Source organism: Miscanthus floridulus, chromosome 2 (assembly GCF_019320115.1).
Source record: "Miscanthus floridulus cultivar M001 chromosome 2, ASM1932011v1, whole genome shotgun sequence".
Lineage (NCBI taxonomy): Eukaryota > Viridiplantae > Streptophyta > Magnoliopsida > Poales > Poaceae > Miscanthus > Miscanthus floridulus.
In genome coordinates, this window is record NC_089581.1 from 14,804,277 (window position 1) to 14,826,951 (window position 22,675).

At 43.9% G+C, this 22,675-nt stretch overlaps 2 protein-coding genes across 2 annotated transcripts; one reads left to right on the forward strand and one right to left on the reverse strand.

Annotated features, from left to right (window-relative positions):
- The first annotated feature begins 4,564 nt into the window (after positions 1–4,564).
- LOC136517804 (casein kinase II subunit alpha-like) lies at positions 4,565–11,025 on the forward strand. The gene is made up of 10 exons (XM_066511454.1): positions 4,565–4,919; positions 5,011–5,140; positions 5,524–5,718; positions 6,709–6,866; positions 9,187–9,277; positions 9,353–9,418; positions 10,147–10,229; positions 10,313–10,376; positions 10,455–10,523; positions 10,627–11,025. The coding sequence occupies exons 1-10, from the start codon at positions 4,594–4,596 to the stop codon at positions 10,678–10,680; spliced, it is 1,236 nt and encodes a 411-aa protein (XP_066367551.1). The 5' UTR covers positions 4,565–4,593; the 3' UTR covers positions 10,681–11,025.
- A 970-nt stretch (positions 11,026–11,995) lies between these two features.
- On the reverse strand, positions 11,996–15,744 carry LOC136517794 (uncharacterized). The gene is made up of 7 exons (XM_066511444.1): positions 15,574–15,744; positions 14,257–14,604; positions 13,829–14,056; positions 13,394–13,748; positions 13,165–13,289; positions 12,913–13,048; positions 11,996–12,607 (listed from the first exon to the last, which is right to left on the reverse strand). The coding sequence occupies exons 2-7, from the start codon at positions 14,598–14,600 to the stop codon at positions 12,368–12,370; spliced, it is 1,428 nt and encodes a 475-aa protein (XP_066367541.1). The 5' UTR covers positions 14,601–14,604; positions 15,574–15,744; the 3' UTR covers positions 11,996–12,367.
- Positions 15,745–22,675: the final 6,931 nt, after the last annotated feature.

Sequence of the window (22,675 nt, forward strand, 5' to 3'; positions counted from 1 at the left end):
AAGAAGAGTGGAAAGGCTTACATCGTCGGTGATTGGCTCACGGACATTGATTAATCTAGTGGATCATCCGATGATGATAGTGACGATGAGAAGGTGGCCGCTATTGCTATTGATTCTTCATCATCTTCACCGCCACCACCGCCATCATCCTCTACACACCTATACCTTATGGCCAAAGGTGAACGAAAGGTATCACATGACGATGATAGTAGTGGTGATGATCATGCTCATAATGATGATAGTGATAGTGATAGCGATGATGATGAATATGAGTCACCTACTTATGATGATCTTGCTAAATTGCTAAAGAAATACACTAAAATCATTATAAAGACTAGAGCTAAGAATAAAAGGCTTGAGATTAAAAATGATTCTCTCTTAGCTAAATGTGATATAGCCGAAAAGGCTAGTGTTGAGCTTAGAGAAGCAAATAAAACTATGTCATCCAAGCTCAAGGAGTTCAAATCTTCTAAGAAAAAGCTTAAAGATAAACATGATAAACTTGAGTGGGTGCACAAAAAGCTCATCACTAGCCACAACAAGCTAAAAGATGAATATACTACTCTCAAGATTAATTATGACAATCTTGTTATTGCTCAAGAATTTTTACCCAATGAGCCACATGATGCTACTAACAATGTTGTTAAGATTGATATAGCTACATCATATGATGATTTAATTGATGAGAGCATTGAGCAAGGATCTAGTGGCAAAGGCAAACAAGTGGTTGAGTGCAATAACTATGATGAGTATGTCAAGCTCAAGCATGACAATGAAAAACTCAAGAAAGAGTTTGAAGAGTTCAAAATCCACAACACCATTGTGCTAGAAACCTTTGATCATGATGGTGACTTGGTCCATGAGAATGAGAAGCTAAAAGAAGAAAACAAGAAGCTCAAGGAAGAGGGGAACAAGGTTACACTCAAGGAAGATAAAAGTAGTGATGCACTCAAGGAAGAGAACAAAAAGCTCAAGTTGGAAAAAGAGCATCTCAAGATTGGATTGAGTAAGTTCACAAGAGGCGAGCGTTATGCCCAGTGAAGGGGTATAACGGCTCTATTTCGTGGGGGATTCTATTTAAGCCCCATAGCCGGTTCAAGCTCACTCTCTTAGCCATTTACATTGATATAGCAACCTTGTGAGCTTAGCCAAAGCCCTCCCACTCATCTCCATCATTGATTCATCATCATAGTGAGATTGGGAGTGAATCCAAGTGCATTGCTTGAGTGATTGCATCTAGAGGCACTTGGTGTTCGTGTTTCGCTACGGATTTCGCTTATTACTCTTGGTGGTTGCCGTTACCTAGACGGCTTGGAGCAGCAAGGATCATTGAGCGGAGCTGGTGATTGTCTCTGGCTCCGATCGTGGTGATTATGAGGGGTTCTTGATCTTTCTCCGGCGGAGAGCTAAAAGGTACTCTAGTAAATTGCTCATGGCTTGTGTGATCCTCATCTTGTGTTGGTTGTACGGCACCCTATTGAGGGTTTGGCGTATGAAGCCAATTAGCGCGTGAACCTCCAAGTGAGTGAATCGTCACAATGAGGACTAGCTTGCCAGAAAGCAAGTGAACCTCGGTAAAAAATCATTGTGTTCATCATTTGATTCCGAGGTGATTGGTCTACATTGGTTTTCATCATTGTGATTGATTGGTTCTTTTTACGACACGGCGGTATAACAATCTTGCTCATACTCTTACATTATCGCAAACTAGTTATTAAACTCTTTAGTGTAGCTAGTTGTGAGAGCTTATTAGTTTGGTTGGTGTGACTCTTTAGTTAGCTTTTGAGAGCACACCAATTTAGTTTAGTGGTATAGCTATTGTGTGATTACATATACTATCTAAACTAGAATTGTGGTAGGTGGCTTGCATATTTAATAGGCTAGCATAATACTTGCTTCGCCTCCTAATTGTCTAACTATTTTATTAAGTAGTGTTGTAGAAATTTTTATTAGGCTATTCACCCCCTCTAGCCATTAGGACCTTTCAATGGCGCGGAGGGCCGTAGATGGCGAAATGGCCCAATGCGGAGGCCGACGTGTACGAAGACAGCGGCCATCGGTGTGGAGACGGATCGGTGCGGACGGTCACGGCAGCCATAGGTGCTGCAACGTTGGTGGATTACGATGTGCGGCTCATCCCATGGATGAAGACGGAGTGGAGGAGAAGAAAGTTGTGGGGCCCAAGTGGCGTGCTGTATGAGATAGGTTACTAGAGAAGGTGTCTCATGTGTTGGCTCTAAAATGACATGGCAACTTATGAGCTAGTTAGCTAACTCACTTGTTAGGGGTGCTCTTAGGGCACCCGCAATGGTTAGAGCTAGTTACTGGCTCTAAGCCAACTTATCCAATAATGCTAACTTTTAGCACATAGCTTTTAATATGAATAGCCCCATATAACATTCTCACATCACCTTGAAATGTGTGCAAGAGCTTAGCTCTTGATTAAGAGCTAGCTTCTCTCTCTTCTATTAAAATATGAGAAAAATACTTAGAGCTAGCTTAAAAGCCAATGGTTGGAGCTGCCCTTAGACACTTTATCTATTGTCTTAAAATAATAGTTTCCAAGGTTGGAGAGAGAGAGAGAGAAGTTAGCAAATACAAATATTGAATGATGTCCTAAAGCAAATTTACTTAGTCAAGTCATGTGCAATTACTAACAACATGCTTGATATCTATATAGGTCCTAAAGTGTCAATCTAATTTCCAAAAACTACTACTACCTATTGTATGTGTAGAAGACTAAATGTGTAATACAAAGATATAAAATAACCATTATTTTAAAGTTTATATACTTTTTAATACAATGACGATGATAAATGGCTTATATACGGGTATATGTGTGAGTGTGTTGGAGTGGATTATGGTGAAATTAGTTCTACTAAGATTTACTTTAAGAGCATCACCAGTATGAGTCGGTTTATCAGGTTAAAAAGGTGACACACTTAGGCAGTGTTTGGCACCGGCTCCTGCGGCTCTGGCTCCCTACGCGCAGCACTGTGCAACCCTGTTCTTACCTGTAGTAAGGAGCCGGACGGGAGGAGCCCCAACAAAAAGCAACGTGAAAACAAGAGGAGCAGGAGGAGCCAGGGATTCGAGGCTCCAACGGCTCCTCCACAGTACTACTACGTTACCCGGAGCCGAAGTCGCCGGAGTCCCTCCAAACAGGCCCTTACGTTGCGTGGTTCAACTTATGCTTCTTTCGCCACACATATATACAAATAAAAAAGTGCAAGCCTCTCACACATTCTCCTCCTAGTGGCCCTGTTCGGCTACCCTATATTCGGTTTGTTCGGCTTGTTTTTTCAGCCAGAACAGTGTTTTTCTCTCACAACAATTCAGCCAGAAACAGTGTTTTTAGCCAGTTTCAACCAAGTTTCAGACCAGCGAACGGGACCACTGGCTATTTTTCATACAAACTTCATCCATGCCAATTTTTTAAACCACGATGAATCGATGCAACAAGAACATGAGTCAGTTCTTTCTCTCTCCTTGAATGCAACAAACTTCATCCATCGCTGTCGGACGGTTCAATTTATCGCAATCCATGACTATGAGTTGCTTTTTTCTCGCCACTAGAGATGACCTAACCTATGTAGATTAAACTGCAGACACCTAGTGTATTGGGAGTACACATGTGACATGTTGCAGAGTGTTTACCACGCCCGTACCCAACGGCCACCATTGCCAATTTGTCATTCCGGCACGGTGCGAAACAGAAGATTTTCCCGAGATTTTTACGGGCGCGAACCGGGAAGCCGCGAACCCATCCATCCACGAGCCACGGCCGAGAGGGCCCGTACGGCCGTGCGTGTCGCGCGCTCGCTGAGAGGCCTCCTCCGTGCGGCGGCAGCGAGCCCTTCGACGCCCCCAATTAAGGATGGCAACGGGATGTACCCGTCGAGTATCGCCGGAACGTTCTCTTCTCCGCTATGGAGAATTTATCCCGTCCTCATCCCCGTTAACTGTCTCGGATATAGATTCTTGTCCATCTCCGTACCCGTCGGGTATCAGTCGGCTAACAGATATCCAACAGGTACTGCATACCCGATAAACAAGGACACTTGGGGTCGCAGCTTTGCAATTGGAGACGTTTCTTTTTCACCCGGGTATAAGTGTCGGAGTCTCAAAGATGTCGAGGAGAAGGAGCGAGGTTGCGAGGAGGACGAACAAAGGTGGCAGAGAGACCGAACTGAGGAAGCGAGGGGCACGAGCGCTCGTGAGGCAGGGGTGCTTGTGCTGCTGACGGAGATGGTGAGAAAAAATTGAACTAGGGTTCCTAGAACACACAAACTATATATATGATTGTTCAGATTTGGACCAAAATACCTATGTTGAGCGTCTTTGGGCCTAATACTCGCATGACAGCTCAAATAGTCGGGTTCCCCAACGGGTAACGGGGACGGATAAATAGGGAACGTTTCTGTACCCGCTATACCCGTCGGGGATGGATTCTTGTCTATTTAGATGCCCACAAATAAAGATATAATCTCATTACTGTCCCCCTCTGATGGATCAAATAACCGTCGGGTATCAGGTATCGGGCCCGTTGCCATCTTTACCCCCAATTCCCCAGCACGCCCGCGCCGCGGTTTCATGGCCTGGTGCGCCCTGCGCAGCCGCGTCGTTCCGCTCCCGGCCTCCGCCGCAACCGCCGCGCCCCAGGGCCTCCTCCTACGCTTCCTCCTCTCCACCGCGGCCCCGCGCCACGCGCACCACCACCGGCGCCGCCGCCTCGCCCCCACGGCCTTCGCCGCCGCCGCGGCAGCTGCGGCTGAGGCGCCGCTCCCCATGATGCCGCGCTTCGGGCGGGCCACGCGGCACCCCGGGGCCGCCGCCTCCGTGGCGCGCGTCTACGCCGACGCCGACGCCCAGCGGCCCAAGGAGTACTGGGACTACGAGTCGCTCGACATCCAGTGGGGGTAGGCACACGGAGCTGGAGCTCGGCTTTGCACCGTGATCTCCAGATTTGAAGGGTGTAGGGTTTTCGTTCTGATGCGTCTGTCTGTGCAGGGAGCAGGATGGGTACGAGGTGATGAGGAAAGTGGGGAAGGGGAAGTACAGCGAGGTGTTCGAAGGCTTCCGGGCTGGGAGCGACGAGAGATGCGTCATTAAGATCCTCAAGCCCGTGAAGAAGAAGAAGGTCAGGTTTTGCTTTTACAATGCTCTGTTGCGGTGGTTGTCACATTTCTGGCCACCGGTGATGGTGATGGGCTATGGATGGAATCATAAAACTGAAACACTGGGACTGCCTTGTAGTGCTAGATTGTTGTATACCAATGTCTACCAGTCTCAGCTGTTTTTGTGTTAGGTCTGAGGATTATCTAGTTGGCTAGTTGCTTCTACTACTTATCCACTTAGGATGCCAAAGAGCATGTGGCAGTGTGGTTTGGAGACATTGTAGTTGCTTCTATATGCTTTTCAGCTATAGAGACAATTTGATGTTTATCTTTTTTTTTCCTTCTATTTGCTTAGATTTGTGTGACATCATAAGGATTCATGTGGATGTCTTTTATGATGATCCAGATAAAGAGGGAAATAAAGATACTTCAGAACTTATATGGGGGGCCTAACATTGTAAAACTACTTGATGTTGTCAGAGATGATGAATCAAAGACACCTAGTCTGATCTTTGAACATGTCAACAACACGGACTTCAAAGTGCTCTACCCTACGTTATCTGATTATGATATCAGATATTATATTTTTGAATTATTAAAGGCAAGAAACTGAACCTCAAAAGTGCTCATATCTGTTTCTTCTGTTGTCTTGTTCGTGGTTCAGCTATTTCATTTTTTAACTTCTTTTTCATGATATACCTGTTTGATTCTGATAACCTTTGCAATCAATGTAAAATTAAATTCCCTTTGTTTTTCTTGCACGTCACTGAGGTTAGAAGTTTTACGAGTTGCATTAGGCTGATAAGTATTCTCTGATTTATATTCTTTTGCTAATATAATTCATGAATATAAGACATAACGTAACAGAGGTAAACCTCTCAATGCTATAGTACTTAGTGTAGCTTGTTAGCTCCTGTGATCTTATTGCGCACACAGAAAAAGAAAAAAAAGATAACTAATTCTACGAGATAGTTCCATGCCTTTGTTTTCAAAAATACTTTAGCCAATATGCTGGTGCTGACTAATCATTCTATGTTGAATAGTGAATATTAGAATATGGTAACTCTGCATCTGTTTGGAGCTTTAGACGCTCAAGGTCTGCATTCTATTGAGTATTGAGTCACTCATGGAACAGTAATTTAACTGCAGAAAATAATACAGATGACCTACAATACGTTATTTTCTGAAATATCACAGTTCATAAATTCTTATTAGATTCTGAGTACCCATTAATCATATAATATTATTCCTGTAAACAAAATTTAGATGTGCATGATCAAATCAAATTCACATGATGGACAGAATTTGAACCGTCATATAGATGTTTAGAGTTTGAACAAAAAGCAAACGGATTCCGTTATGTATCTGGACAAGCATCGTAATTCATAAAGACCAAAACAGATGCAGCATGTGGTGCTATGATGTATTTTCATGTACAGTTTGTTCTGTGACCTAATCTGGGCTAATAGGTTCAGTTTTCTTGAGGATAGCTAACTATTTTACAGTTTTGCAACTTAATAGTTCAAACCATTCTATTTCTATCAGGCTGCATTCAACTTGATGGTCTTAACTTTTCCAGGTATTTGTGTAGGCACTAGATTATTGTCATTCACGCGGTATAATGCACCGAGATGTCAAACCCCACAATGTCATGATTGACCATGAAAAACGCCAGCTTCGTCTTATTGATTGGGGTCTTGCAGAGTTCTATCATCCCAAGATGGAATATAATGCTAGAGTTGCTTCAAGGTCAGCTGCCCTGCCCTGGCTTCGAAAATTGGCTGTTCTTGGACTTGTTCGGCATTATATTAAAAATATTTTATTTGTCCAAATATTCATGATAACTGTTACTATTAATAAACCATGAATATTTTGTTGATCCAATGACCTCACCCATTCTATGTTCTTCTAGTAGACCTGTAAATCACAATAGGATTTTGATGCATCGTTATATGTTCTTCTAGTTGGATGACTCTTTTGATGACACCAATAGGCGCTTTGTGCGGAGAATCCAAGAATCTGAGGTCAGAGAGGCGTTGAAAATGATGAAAGGAGGTAAGGCGATGGGACCGGATGGTATCCCAATCGAGGTGTGGAGATGCCTCGGGGACATAGCTATAGTATGGCTAACCAAGCTGTTCAACCATATTTTTCGATCGAACAAGATGCCTGATGAGTGGAGGAGAAGTATATTGGTACCGATCTACAAGAATAAAGGAGATATTCAAAGTTGTACGAATTACCGGGGAATTAAGTTGATGAGCCATACTATGAAGCTATGGGAGAGAGTTATCGAGCATCGCTTGAGAGCAATAACGCGGGTCTCTATGAACCAATTTGGTTTCATGCCCGGAAGGTCAACCATGAAAGTCATTTTCTTAATAAGACAAGTTATGGAGCGGTATAGGGAGAAGAAGAAGGACCTACACATGGTTTTTATTTACTTGGAGAAGGCTTATGATAAAATACCAAGGAATGTTATGTGGTGGGCTTTGGACAAACATAAAGTCCCAACGAAGTACGTCGGGCTCATTAAGGACATGTACAACAATGTTGTGACTAGAGTTCAAACAAGTGATGGAGACACGGATGACTTCCCGATTAGGATAGGACTACATCAAGGGTCAGCTTTGAGCCCTTATTTGTTTGCTTCAGTGATGGATGAGGTCACAAGGGACATACAAGGGGACATCCCTTGGTGTATGCTTTTCGTGGACGATGTAGTGCTAGTTGACGAAAGCCGGACAGGAGTGAATCAGAAACTGGAGTTATGGCGGGAGACTTTGGAGTCCAAAGGTTTTAGACTCAGTAGAACTAAAACTGAGTATATGAGATGTGACTTCGGCACTACTACTCGGGAGGAGGAAAATGTTAGTTTGGAAGGTCAAGTAGTGCCTAGGAAGGATACCTTTCGATATTTAGGATCAATGCTACAGAGGGACGGGGATATTGATGAAGATGTTAGCCATAGAATCAAAGCAGGGTGGATGAAGTGGCGGCAAGCGTCTGGTGTCCTATGTGACAAAAGGGTACCACAGAAGCTAAAAGGCAAGTTTTATAGGACGGCGATTAGACCTGCTATGTTGTATGGTGCAGAATGTTGGTCTACGAAAAGACGACATGCTCAACAGTTAAGTGTCGCGGAAATGCGTATGTTGCGTTGGATTTGCGGTCATACAAGAAGGGATCGAGTTCGGAACGATGATATACGTGATAGATTAGGGGTAGCGCCAATTGAAGAAAAGCTTGTCCAACACCGGTTGAGATGGTTTGGACATGTGCAACGGAGACCTCCAGAGGCACCGGTGCGTAGTGGAATCCTAAGCCAGGATAGTAACGTGAAGAGAGGCAGAGGAAGACCGAAGTTGACTTGGGTAGAGGCAATAAAAGGAGACTTGAAAGGATGGAATATACCCAAAGACTTAGCCTTAGATAGGAGTGCTTGGAAGACAGCTATTCACGTGCCTGAACCTTGATTGCTTCTGATGGGTTTCAATTCTAGCTTACCCCAACTTGTTTGGGACTTAAAAGCTTTGTTGTTGTTGTTATATTAGTTCTGGTTCATCTCTTTGTTTAGTACTAAATTCACGTTAGATTTATGTTATACCCAGTATATAAATAGTAAATTATTGTGTAGCACTGTTTCTTAAAAAACATCTGTTTAAAAAGGCGATGCCTAGGCGCTAGCTGCTAGGCAGTGCACTGTCTCACCATCGCCAAGCACCTAGGTGTTTTGTCTAGGCTTGACTTGATGTATGTTATTAAAAAATGGGACAAATTAGGGATGAAGAAAGATAAACTACAATCATATTCTTATAGATGCATGGTAATATCATTTTTTTTTCTCCTGTTCTGATATGCTAAATTTCCTATATCTAGCATGGCAGTACTCTGACTGGGCACAAAAGAACAAACGCCTAGCAATGACTAGAAATGCCTAGGTGCTAGGCAGAGCCTAACCACCTGCCTAGCTCCTAGCGCTTTTTTAAACATTGAAAATATATTACTCTCTAGTTGCCTCTCGTTGCCTCTCTCCCCTTGGTTTACCATGTCCTTTTGCTATTTACAGATGCTACAAGGGTCCTGAACTACTTGTGGATTTGTTAGATTATGATTACTCTTTAGATTTGTGGAGCCTTGGTTGCATGTTCGCAGCAATGGTAAGTGGCAAGACTATGATCAATTAGTTATCTTGGCTAACAGACCTGTGTTGATGTGCTATATGGTCCTAACAGATATTCCGAGTGGACCCTTTCTTTAGTGGCCAGGATAATTATGATCAATTAGTGAAAATAACTGAGGTAAGTTTGAAGCTGCTCTGTGTTGAAACTTCTTGTCATCGTGTTTTTCTGTATCACTTAATCTAGTGCTTTAAATGGAATAATGCAGTGATTGCAAGCCAGCACAAATTAATTGGTTCATCTGACATTATTGTTTGCATGTGCTATGTCTGCTTTAGAGTCATCCTAGAGTTGTTGATGGCAAGTTCATATGTTACTTTGACATCTTTTATTTGGACCTTAATAGCATACTGTCATAGCCTTGGTTGTACAGAAAGTTGACTGAATGTAAACATTACTAAAACTAGCTTATTGTGTATGGTTGATTTATGGATACTGACATATCAGTGGCACGTATCACCATGCATATTTACTGCAAAGTTTATATATTTATAAACAATTACTAGTCCAATTTTCATTAGTGATGGCTAGAGTATTAAAAAAATGTCTAGATGTTGCTGTATCTTCTATGTACTGCCTTTGTGTTCATTGCCATTATTGCATCATCTCCTTGTGTTGCTTTTGAGTTCATTGTGATTGGCTACCACATCTTGTATATGTGGTGCACCACAGTTGCAGTTGTGATTGAATACACCCTAAAGATGCTAAACCTAAACCCTAGCCATTTTAGCTGTACGATTTCCTCTGATCCTCTGCTCCTGCATTTCATGAAGAAATGGTTGTTTGAAAGCATTTTTAATGTCTTATTTGTTTGTATGATACATGCAATACGTGTTACTGTTCTGCAGGTTCTTGGCACAGGAGATTTGTATGACTACCTTGAAAAATATGGCCTGCAGCTTGACCAACAGCTTGAAAGACTTGTTGGAAGGTCATTGTTTTGGAGTTCGGATAATCTTGTAGACTATCATGATCTTTATTTTGGATGATCTAATTATGTTTTCGTGGCTACAGACATAATAGGAAACCATGGCCCAAGTTTGTCAATGCTAGGAACAGACACCTTGCGACACCTGAGGTGACTCTTGTTGCCTTTTGATAACTGTAGCCTACTCCCCATTTCTTGTTTTTTTACACAAGTTTCTACCTTTTACAGGCTATTGATTTGGTAGATAAACTCCTCCGGTATGATCACCAGGAAAGGCCTACAGCCAAGGAAACCATGGTACCTCTCTGGCCTACATTCTTGACGGAAGTTACTGGATGAGTATGCCATGCATATAACTTCAAAACTAGCTTATGCTAAAAACATCTATTGATGTTTGCAGGCTCACCCGTATTTCAATCCAGTAAGAAGTTCCGAAAGCAAGACAAATTCATAATAGCTAATTATCTATAAGATGCACAAATGTGCACATTCTTTTTTCTTCCCCGAGTGGCCCAATACTGTCATGCAAGGCAAATGGCATATTTGACGGTCCTTTTGAACTGGTGCAAAATATGTAGAGAAATACTTGATTTTAAGGCAGGTGCATGCTTTGTTCAGCATGATGTCATGGTCAGCATGTAATGTAAGTGTCAAATTTTTGTGTGAGTTAATTCCTTTTCTCTACTTGCCGTTCTAGTGCGAATAATTTATTTCACCAGTTTGCTTGAACACCGCATGACTGATTTATATGGTCATTATTTACCTAAATCACATTTCAATGTTAACGGATTCTTTTTGTACCCTCTACCAGGGTAGTCGCCTCAGTTAAATTGTTAAAAGTGTTCAGATTGTGTCAGTGACGATGTTTGCTTGGATGGAGGAGAATTTTGAGGTAGCTCACCGTCGTTACTGCCTTTGCAAGCACTAGTTTCTCTTCGTCTTTTCTAAGGCTGGGGCGAATTCTGTTTCCATGGCCCTCGCGTCTCCTTTGAGATACGCAGTGGAGCTTGATTGGGTCCTACTCGTAGCTGTAACAGTATCCGACATTTCGAGACTTGGTCAAAAGTGAACTCATAGCCAGTGATCAATTCGAAGTTGTTGACCTGCCGTAAGCCAAAAGTATACCGAAGTTGTTCTGCCGTATGCCAAATATACCGAGTCAGCGGGGAATTCCAAGTTGTTGACCTGCCGTGAGCCAAAGCCCAAAAGTATAATCTCACCGAGTCAGCGGGGAATTAACAGCACCGCTCGTTCAATGTTCATATATATAGGAAAATTACGAACCAAGTCAGCAGGGAATAGCACCCGCTCATTCAATATTCATATAGGGGTATGGGGTTTAGGAAAACTACGAAACACACAAGGCTGTTTACAATGTCCGGAAGAGATAAATCACGAACTGACCCAGGTACCAACGCTAAATCAAGCTCCGAACTCCCAAGTGTTACTAGAACGATTACAGTGAATAGTTCTGACACAGCAAAAGACGATCTTATCTCAGTGGGAGCTTTCAACCCATCCGGTTCATTATCGATGTCATTTGTTTTGATCGCCCTGTTTCCAAGATGGCGTGTGATATACCATACTGAATTATCGCCCCACCGCCCCAGGGGCCAGGGCAGCAAGCAGTTCTCACTTCTCACCTAAAAAATCTGAGCAGCTTTCACCTTAATCATCTCGATCTGGTTTGGTCGGTAACCGTCTAGCTTGCAAGTACGTGTTAGCAACCAGCAAAGGATAACAAAAAAACTACTAGCGGTTTCCAAAGCTTTTAGGAACAAAAGTATATCATTGGTACATGTTGTAATTCAGAGGAACCAGAAACATTAGTAAGATCGCTGTTGCAAACAAAAAGGAACATGTGTTCAATTCTAAATTGCTCCAAAATTCTATATAGTCAATACATGACAACGGAAAATGCCAAAAGATGATGACAGTGGATGTGCTTGGGCGCAACTTATGCCACCATACTGGCCTCAAAACGCATGCTGAACCTGCTACAAGTTTCCCAGTGTAAATTAGTCCGCAACCTAAACTGACTATAAGCTCTCCAATTACAAACATAAACAGCCGGCCAAGCATTACTGCCACTTGCAGGAGGATTCAGCCTATACCCATAATGGCTCCCCCAGATACGAAGATTAGAAACCAAAGAAACCAAGCTCGGTCGCCCTTTCCTTCTCGAATGTCTCAAAGTACTGGTATATGATTGTGACAGCGAGCAGAATACCAGTTCCTGAGCCGATTGCACCCATGAAATCAGCTAGAACAGTCAACGCACCAATGCACACTCCACCAAATGCTGCAGCAGTTGGGATGTATCTGTTCAGTTCCTTTTGCAGGTTTGACTCACGATGACCTGGCATCACCATTTGTTGTTCCTGTTGAAATGCCAGGGTAAGGGTTTACAGGTCACTCTAGCATGAAAATCTTGCATTTGAAAAATATCGTCCTATTAACACTAGTAGTCCATATCCTGCAGCTTACTAATAACCATGCAAGGGTATCCATTTGTGTGATAATTTTAAATTCATAATATAAGTTAAAAAAAAGCAGACAAGCACGGCAGCGTGTGTTTTGATGGTAATAATGTTGGACAAAGGTCATGACATATAAACTATCATACATGGCAGGAACAGTGACTCAGGGGTCCGCGGGGCAGGGGGTTGCTATCCATTATTTTTACCTTCAGCTGCTTAGCAACATCCTTCGCTGATGAACCAGAAACTTCAATCCATGTCTTTGAGAAGAGAGCACAGGCTGACAGCATAAAGACCACATAGAACAATGCATGGAATGGATTTGCCAGAACATCAGCCAAGCTGCAAATTCAAACATTTGAAGCTCGCATCATTAATAGTTCATTCAATGTTAACAAAATCATAAGCAAAGAATCATCAAAGAGAAGGCAGTAAAATAAAAGAAATTAATTATTCACCTTGATGGTGCAGTCACATAGTAAGCAAGACCACCAACAGGAACAGAATGGCCAGAGTACTCAGATTCCTTCCATTTCCCAAGAAGGTTAACAAGGAAATTTCCACTGTATTTCCTGTAGAGAAGCTGCCATAGAAACATTTTAGTCCTTGCACATTCATGCAAAGATCAATTGTAATCTTTGCATGTAAAGATCAAATGTAATGCAGCACCAGAATTGAAGTACATACCTGGGATATGAAATAGAGGTTGGTAATCAGTGCAGAGTGCAGAATGATAGGCATGTTGGAAGTGTAGAACAGCTTGATTGGGTATGAGCCTTGTTGACCACGAGCATTCTTTGACCTCACTGGAAGCACAACACGGAAGCCTTGGAAGTAGATAACTATGAGGAAGACCAAGACAGTAGCAAGTAAATTGGTCACATTTGGAAGATTCTGACGGTAGAAAGCCTCGCGTAGAGCACGGACTTTATCAGTTCGAGTAATCAACAGATGGAACAATGCAATGACTGCCCCTTCAAATTCAGCACCACGCCCACTGTTGATGGTTGTTGGGCTAAATGCCTTCCAGATGATATTCTCACTACATGGGAAGGGGGGTTTACTGTAAGCTAGCATGTACAGAATAGCAAATCAATGAGTGGTGGCATTTAATATGCTTACCAGATATTAGTAGCAATGAACAGAGAGATACCAGACCCCAAACCATAGCCTTTCTGTAGGAGTTCATCTAGACAGATGACAATGATACCAGCAAAGAAAAGCTGAAGTATAATGAGAATAGCATTCCCAGTTCCAAGTTGGCTCACACTGCCATACATTCCAGAGAGAACATACGCCACAGCTTCTCCAATAGCAATCAGGATACCAAGCAACTTCTGCGCACCATTCCTGAATAAAAAGTACACTATGCATCACGAGAAAATCACCAGACACAAGAATAAGAACCATAAAGCTTTGCAGTTCTCAATGGCATTCAATTGATAGAAGGATGGATATGCAACATAGAGTGTAGCATGTCCATATAAGGAAAGTATCCACCAGTAGATATAGAAGTAAACTTGACGTATATATTATTCAACAATACTTACAGCAGAGCACGATCCTCCCTCACACTGTTGTCAACTTCAATAATCTTTGATCCCACTAGAAGTTGCACCACCATTCCAGATGTCACAATTGGAGTGATACCCAGTTCCATAACAGTACCGCGGTTTGAAGCAAGAATAACACGCATCCAATAGAAAGGGTCAGCACCAGTAGTTGAATGAATGCCATAGAGCGGGAGCTGACTGCAGACCAGGAAAATGAAGAGAGAAATGACCGTGTAGATCACTTTCTCTCTGAATGGTATTTTCCTATCAGCACTCTGTACTTCTGGCAAGAAAGCCAGAAATGGCCTCACAAGATGCAGTACTCGAAAACCGCCAGCCATCTCTCTATATTAAAGAAGAGATATTGATCAGCGTTATGTACAGTGTGCACCAAATCTAGTAGCATAATGAAACCCTGCCTACTCTATTGTGTGGTCACAATTCTGATGAAAAAGATGCATCCATCCATTATAGGTAAAATATAAGTGAGCCTACCAAAATACATGTAAATGCAGACAAAGGAAGAGTAGCACAAGAAAATGAAAACCAAAGCTAATATAACCATCAAACGCGTAATATGGAAAATGTGCAGAGAAAAATAAATTCTTGCATTAATTTGCCATTTAACCCACTCATTTCCTTGTAGTGACTTGATCGATGAAATTCAGTATAGAAAAGCGATTTAGAGAGCTGTACGTAAGTACCTAACTGCACAAAACGAAGAAGTGAATTTGTGGTACCTATTGTTGCCAACACATCTAGAAGGCCAGGCAATTTGCATGATACGGAAAAAAATTGTTATAATCTTCATCGGTGAATTAGCTTGAGTCCCAAACGTAACTAAACTCTAACTACAATCTGCATGACGGTTCTGCTTGACACACGGAATTAACAAAAGGAAACTACCCACAATTCAAACATCAAACACACCGCATATAACGTGGCCTCACAACTCACATACTACACAAAAACAGGCGCGGATCAAAATTCTACAGAACACACCGACCAAGTAACTGTATATGGACCCTAGATTCGTATATGGATCTGGACGTTGCGCCTACTAGCTCAATCACATAAAAGAATGTCGAATCCTTCGAAACAAAAGCCGGAACCACATGATACGCTTCTAAACTTCACGCCCACAGATCTCGGAGAGACCCAGGGTGTACACATGTACACCCGATAATTTTTTAACAAAATCGGAGTTCGTAACTGGATCAGATCCGATCGGAATACAAGTACCTTAAGCTAGGATCTGGGTGCTCGGTTTCACAGCAGGAACGGAAGAGACCGGGTGGGGTGGGCTGGGCGTACCTGTTGGGTGCTCGTCGCCGGCGAAGTGCCTGAGAGACAAACCTGCGCACCTGGCTTAAGGCGGCGGCGATCGCCCAGTCGTCGCCGCTAGAGACAGAGCGCACGCGAGGGACACGGGAGAACCACGATAGAGACAGAGGGTGGAAACGGGAGAACAAAGGCAGGGGCGGAGGCCCACAGTTAAGCTGGAGGCTGCCGCCGATCTGGTAGTAGTTGGAACAGTATGCTGTATGTAGGCTGTTGAAAGAATCAGGTTGTTGTTGGGCCAGAAGTTGTGTGTGCAATCGCTCCCAAGTACAGTTAGATGGGCCAGTGACAGGAGTACCCCATACACGAAAGCCCAAGAAGAACTGCCATATCGTTCGAGGCCACGTTTAGTTCCACTAAATTCCTAACTTTGAGACTATACAGAAAGAAGATTTCCCGTCACATCAAACTTGCGGTATATGCATAGAGTACTAAATGTTGACAAAATCAAAAACTAATTGCACAGTTTGGTTGTACTTTGCGAGACGAACGTTTTGAGACTAATTAGTCAACGATTGGACAATTATTACCAAATAAAAACAAACGCTACAGTACTCTACAGTTACCTCTGTTTCCGACGGCGCTGATTCAGGCCAGCAACTAAACGCGGCCCAAGAGCGTTGGGCTTGGTAGCCTAGGCTGGGTGTCTCGTATATTAATGGACAGGAGGGCAGGACGAGGGCCTGTTTGCTAGAAACTTGCCTCGCACAGAAAAGTTGGCTCGGAGGCAGCATCCAAACAGCCCCTTAAGGCACTGTTTTTCCTAAAAAAAAAGTTAAGGCATTGTTTGGCACGGCTTGGAATACTACCGTGTGCTGAGCAGTAAGAGGAGATGAAGCTAAAATAATGATTCTATCGACTTTTAGTTCAGAGGAGAAAAAAGTCGCTTCTCGTTACCGTGCACGAATTAAGGAGTCACAACTGCATTCATCCGGAGCTCTGCCAAATGGGACCTAATTAAGTTGATGCAACCGATATTGTTTGTTTTCATACATACTAGCACATATATCCACGTGTCATAACAGGAGAGAAAAAATCTGACATGTCTAAACCCAATAAATTTGGTATAAAACAATTTTTATAGGAATTACACATATTGTTAGGAAATAATATCATTTGGATAATCTTGACCATTGGGTTATTTTAACAATCAACCGTACGTGCCTTTAACTTTTCTATAAGTGTATTTGATATATTGATCTAGAGGGAACTACTTGATGATCGTAACAATCAATGTTGTAGATCTTTCTTTTTGTCCGATGTATATGATATGAAATCCTTGGGTTAATGAGGACTAATAAATGTTCATAAAATTAACGATGTAGTTGATTATTTTTATTAACCTTGTAATTTGCAGACCTCTTGTCAGCAAATGTGGTGGTTTTTAACAATATTGTAATAAGATAATAGATAGATCAATCTCACAAAAAGGATCCAATTAAAATCCAATAAACTCCAAATCACATGCAAGCATGATGAACTTAAAAATGCATATATAAATTTAAATTTTAAGGTGAGAGGAGCGTTGATCTTAGGTAAAGTTGACAAATTGGAAATAAAGCATGGCACATAATTGTGTCCGGGGCAGATATATATACATGGTTTAATTAAGGGGTGCGGACACACCCACGGAAAAGTATAAAACAGTGATTCTAACTAAGCTTTCATCACGTACTATTTCTGCAATCCTAGCGCCCACAAAGAAACTAATAAGCACGTCGTCCCCTCCAATTTGCTTTAGCTCCGTCCCTGAATTGTATTATGTCGTTGCACTCCTGATTGATCCTAACTATATCTAACCTAGGTTTGTTTCGCTAATGAAAACGCCAGCTCCACACCCATTCCTTTTGTAACTGAATTGTTGAAAGTAAACTGAAGTTGGATTGGTGATAATAATATACCTTACCCTATGTGCTATGTCCCTATGGCAACTTAAATCGATCGATGATTATGATGTTCTACCTCCATGATATATACCAGTGTACCATAATATCGATCTATAACGACTGCAGTCCCCGGCCCCGGCATCAAAATGAATTTTGTTATTACTGTGTACATACACACCTATCATGGATTACTAGCAGGGAGCCCCGCGCTTTGCGCGGGCATTAAAAAAAAATATGTATAGGGTGGTAGTGCTTATTATCGGGTGTAGTACTGTTCACCGTACCCGTTAGTGTTTACAAAAAAAACCGTTACTGTTTACCTCCGCTGCTACCAGTTATGGACCCGTTACTGTACCCCCGACCCGTTACTGTTTATAAAACCCGTTACTGTTCATTGCTCGTTGGCTGTTACCGGAACCGTGATCTGTGAGAGCGGTCGGAGATCCCAGGCTGCACGTCTTTTATATATATATATATATGTATAGTTGGCTGTTACCGGAACAGTGATATGTGAGAGCGGTCGGAGATCCCAGGCTGCACGTCTTTTATATATATGTATATTATATATATATATATATGTATAGTTGGCTGTTACCGGAACAGTGATATGTGAGAGCGGTCGGAGATCCCAGGCTGCACGTCTTTTATATATATGTATAGATTCATGGCAATGGAAGCTGCCAAAAAGAACCTGAGCTTCAGTGAATGCGAATCCCACGCCCTTACACAGTTTGAACTCGTGCTTCCAACACTGTCGACTCCATCGAGGCCAGCGGGGAGGAAAACAAAAACGTCGTCGTACTTGTACGTACGTACGTCAGCCGGCTCGGCACAGCGCCCACCAAACGCGGCCACCTCGACATGGGCCGGTGGTCAGCCGGTGCCCCTCCTGCGCGGTGCCGGGAGCCAACACCGCGCGCGGCGATCCACGCGCCCTACCCGCACGTGGTCCCGGGGCTACTACCTTAGATACAGTATACGTACGCGGAAAATTCAGCAAAACACGCGCGTACGGGATGCGCGGCCCTCCCTCCACGCAAGTACGCAACGGCACTGCACGCTCCTCACATGTTGGTCTTGGGCGGCGCATGACCGATCGGCGACGGGAACGACGACGACGGCTGCGCGCTGGCACGCTGACCGACTGCCATCTGCTGCTGCTCGCGGACTCGCGGTACTCGCGTTGCTGATGGATGATGGCTGAGCACAGCTGGAAACCGCCGGCCGGCGCCTCTCCTCCTGGCACGGTAAAGCGCCGGCACCGCGCCAGCATGTGGCCCCGCCACTTGGATAGACGGAGTACTCGTACGTCCTGCATGTGCATGGGGGTCTACGTGAACGCATGCTAGCTGCTAGCTGCCAAACCACCAGTCCCGCCGCGGCCGGCCGTGGTTCAATTCATCGGCGGTGTACAGGTAGCTGCAACCCTGCAACGACAGGACTTTTCACTCCATGTCCATGTTGTGCAATCTGCCAATTCAAGTGCGCGGCGTCGAAATCTTTGGTCCTTTTTCTCTGCGAAGCGACCAGTACTTGGGACTCAACTTTTGTGCAATGGGAAAGGCCAAATGCATGCTCAGATCAGCTTTCCTCGTGTTGCACGTAAGATTCTACAGTACGGTGTAGGGCATGCCTGCCCAGCTCTATCTGTCGTCGGCTAAGGCCCTGTTTATTTCCCCAGCACTTTCAGCTCATGTGTTTGGTCAAATCGATCTAAACACCTAGGTCAAAAGTGAGCAGGGGGGGGGGGGGGGGGGGGGGCTTGCACCTAGATCTCCTTGGAGATATTGGAGAGCAGATAGTTAACGATATGCTGGCCCTTCGCAACCCAAGTTTCATACTCAGGGTTGGGGATGAGCTCAGTCGGCTTGTCGACCGCCTTGGGGATCTGCTTCGCCGGCATCACAATGTCGGGCTCGAGATAGTGCGCTATCTGCGCACCGCGAAGAGCAGACAGCACCTGGGCGCTCCATAGGAAAAAATTCCCTTTGCCCAGCTTCTCGGTGACGGGACAACCGATCAGAGAGAACGATTGTTGAAGCACGGAAGAGGAATCCATCGAGAATATTGTGGACTAACCTAGCTCTGATTACCATGTGAAAATGGTTGGAACGTGATGCCCTCTCAGGCTCACGGCTTCGTGTTAATATAGCCAGGAAGAGCCCCTGGCGTGGCGGTACAACTTGTACAACAAGAAGAAGCTAACTACTTTGGTAACTCTAGATCACATCACAAGATTACATCAATCAGGAGATACCTATCCTATCTAATCGAAGTCATGATACTTGCCTTCACCCGCAATCCAAGCCTGAGCGCACAACCAATCTTCAAGAGATATCAATCAACCATCAATCAACCAGATATTACGGTCATGTGATCCTATTGGATATTCTTAACAAGGGACACCTCATGCCCCCACCCACCCGCGCCCACCCCACCCGCGACCGCCCGACGCCTTCCGCAACCCCCTGTGACGCGCCCTCCCTCCACCCCGGCCGGTGCGCCCTCCTCCCCCCCTGCCCGCCGTGCGGCCTCCTCCACCGACGGCGGCGTCATCTCCTCCCTCTCACCATCCTCCTCCCCTGGATCTCGGCGGCTTCCTCTCCTCCCCCGCGCCCTCCTCCTCCTCTGAATCTCGTCACGGAGCATTTGGACCTCGCGGTTGCGGCGAGCGCCTCCCCCTCGAGCATCGCTGACGTCTGCCACTTCAGCTCCCCGTCGCCGTCTGCCGTGCCGCGGGCCGGCCTCACCCCTCGGTGCTGACTATCATCGCCGCCGAGCGTGCGGCTGGGAGGGTAGGGGGGAAGAGGATGGAGGGGCAAATTGGTAATTTTTTATGGAGGACTAAACTTTTGCCATGGATCTAAACACCTCAAGCAGGACTAAAGTTTAGTAGCAAAACTCTAGGGGCTATTTTTTTTGCCATAGCAAATGGAACTAAACAGGGTCTTAATTAGCCCCTGACCATGCATGCCAGTTCCTCCCAAGTGGCAAGTACTCTGCTACTACTACTAGCTAGAGTTTCCGTTTAAGCTTGTCAGAGAAGAAAATTTGTCTGGTTATTGACATGACAGTTCATTATCTATTTCAAATGATAATACTCCCAAGAATGTAATTATGGGAATCGTGCCGGTCAAACTGGCTCATATTTGACCAAATTTATAGTAAATAATATTAGCATTTATGTCTCCAAATAAATTTATTATGAAAATATATTCTATAACTAATGTAATGGTATTTATTTTGTCTCATGAATCTTAGTACTTTTTCATATAATTTGTCAAACTTTTGAACTCTTTGACTCCTCGAAATATGAGAATTGTATTCTTTTGCTAACGGAGGGAGCAATAGAGACCGATCACAAGTCACAAACATGATCAACACTACACAGGCAGGAACGAGATAAACTCTCAGAAATCTGCTGTAGCTAGTGCATACGGCCGGGCAGGAATCGGGCTATGGGTCTCCTTCCTTGCATAAGTACAGCATGGGGTGAGAAAAGCAGCTAGCGTCCTCTCAATTCTCTCAAATTAAAAGGTCGGATGTCTCGGTGTGAAACATATCTATGGTGGGTGTGTCTCCTGCCGCAACCCTAACACAGTGGCTAACACCATATTTATCTTGTTCGCTTGATCGTATCAGCCATGCTTATCAGCCATGATACAGTGTTTTTCTCTCACAATAAAACAGCATTAGCCGGTTTATAAGCCACATAAATGATCAAACGAACATGGTGATTGTCTACATTTGTCCTTTAGTGAACAGTTGGGGTCAACACGAGACCACCCTTGAGGAGAAAACATGGGTGCGTAGGCAACGGTACGAGACAGTAGGACTGCGAGGTGTGTCCTATATACACTGCTATGCAAATTGCATTAGAGACGGCTGCGTATATGACCGGCCGTTAGTTACAAAAATAACCAAAGGCCTATGGAAATGTGTACAAGGACTGCCTACAGGCCTACTGTCTACACTTCTATAGAAGCAGACAAGACTACACGGTTCTGTCAACTCCATGCACAAAAGGAAGATATGGATACTATCTGTTGGTCTCTGTACCTCGTTTCCATGTAGTATATACTATACACACACAGAAAAGCAAGTTACAAAGTCGTATGTATACTATATATAGTAGAGTATATATATCTTTATGCTTGCAAAAATACGTTCGCACGTGAACTCTTCGCCTATGTATAATGTATATCATGAAACATCGTGAATTCTAGTCTAGAGCATGTTTGGATCCTTTCAGATTTCACAATCTAAACAGCCACCAACTTCATAAGCTAGCTAGCTTCTACAATCTTAAAAGCTAAATGAACCTAGCTTCTATTAGCTTCTAAAAGTTAGCATATGGATCCAAACGCATTCTAAGAGTAAGAGTAACGACAAGTCATTTTTATGCGACGACGGAAAAACACCATGATGGTAAATATATCAGCAGTACACCAACGACAACACAGACAGAAAACTCTTATCTCTTCGTACTCTCTAGTCATTTCACATTTTTTTCATGACAAACTCTTTTGTCTCGTACGCTTGGAGCTCATCAGTCAAAAGGTTGATGACCTGAGAGTGGTGAAAAGCCGCACAGCGTGCATGCATGGAGACGGCCGGACGTCTTTCACTGTTCGGGCCTTTTTATCCTCACAACACAACCTTGTCACTGGTCAGCGATAGGATATGCTTGTATGTGCTGTTCCTTTCTGGCTACATTTGTACGAAGTACTATACCTACGTACTGGGCCTTTTTTTTTTTTGATCGCGGTGAAAGTGAAACCGACACTACTGGATTCAGAGCTTTGCCGGGTACCGAATGCACCCGGCAAAGGCTACTTCGTACTCGGCAAAGCCTTTGCCGGGTGCAGCACTCAGTAAAGAGCCTCCGGCAAAAAGTTAGTCAACAAAGATTTCTTTGCCGGGTGCTTTTTATCGGGCACCCGGCAAAGACTTTGCCGAGTGCAAACCCGGCACCCGGCAAAGAAAAGTGGTCGTTACGGCGCCGGCTCCGTCATCCCTTCTTTGCCGGGTGCCATGTCAGAGGCACCCGGCAAAGAATTTTTTAATTTTTTTTTTCAAATTTTCTTTGCCGGGTGCCGTGCCGTGGAGGCACCCGGCAAAGATTTTTTTATTTTTTTTTATAATTTCTTTGCCAGGTGTCGCACAGCGAGGGCACCCGGCAAAGAGTT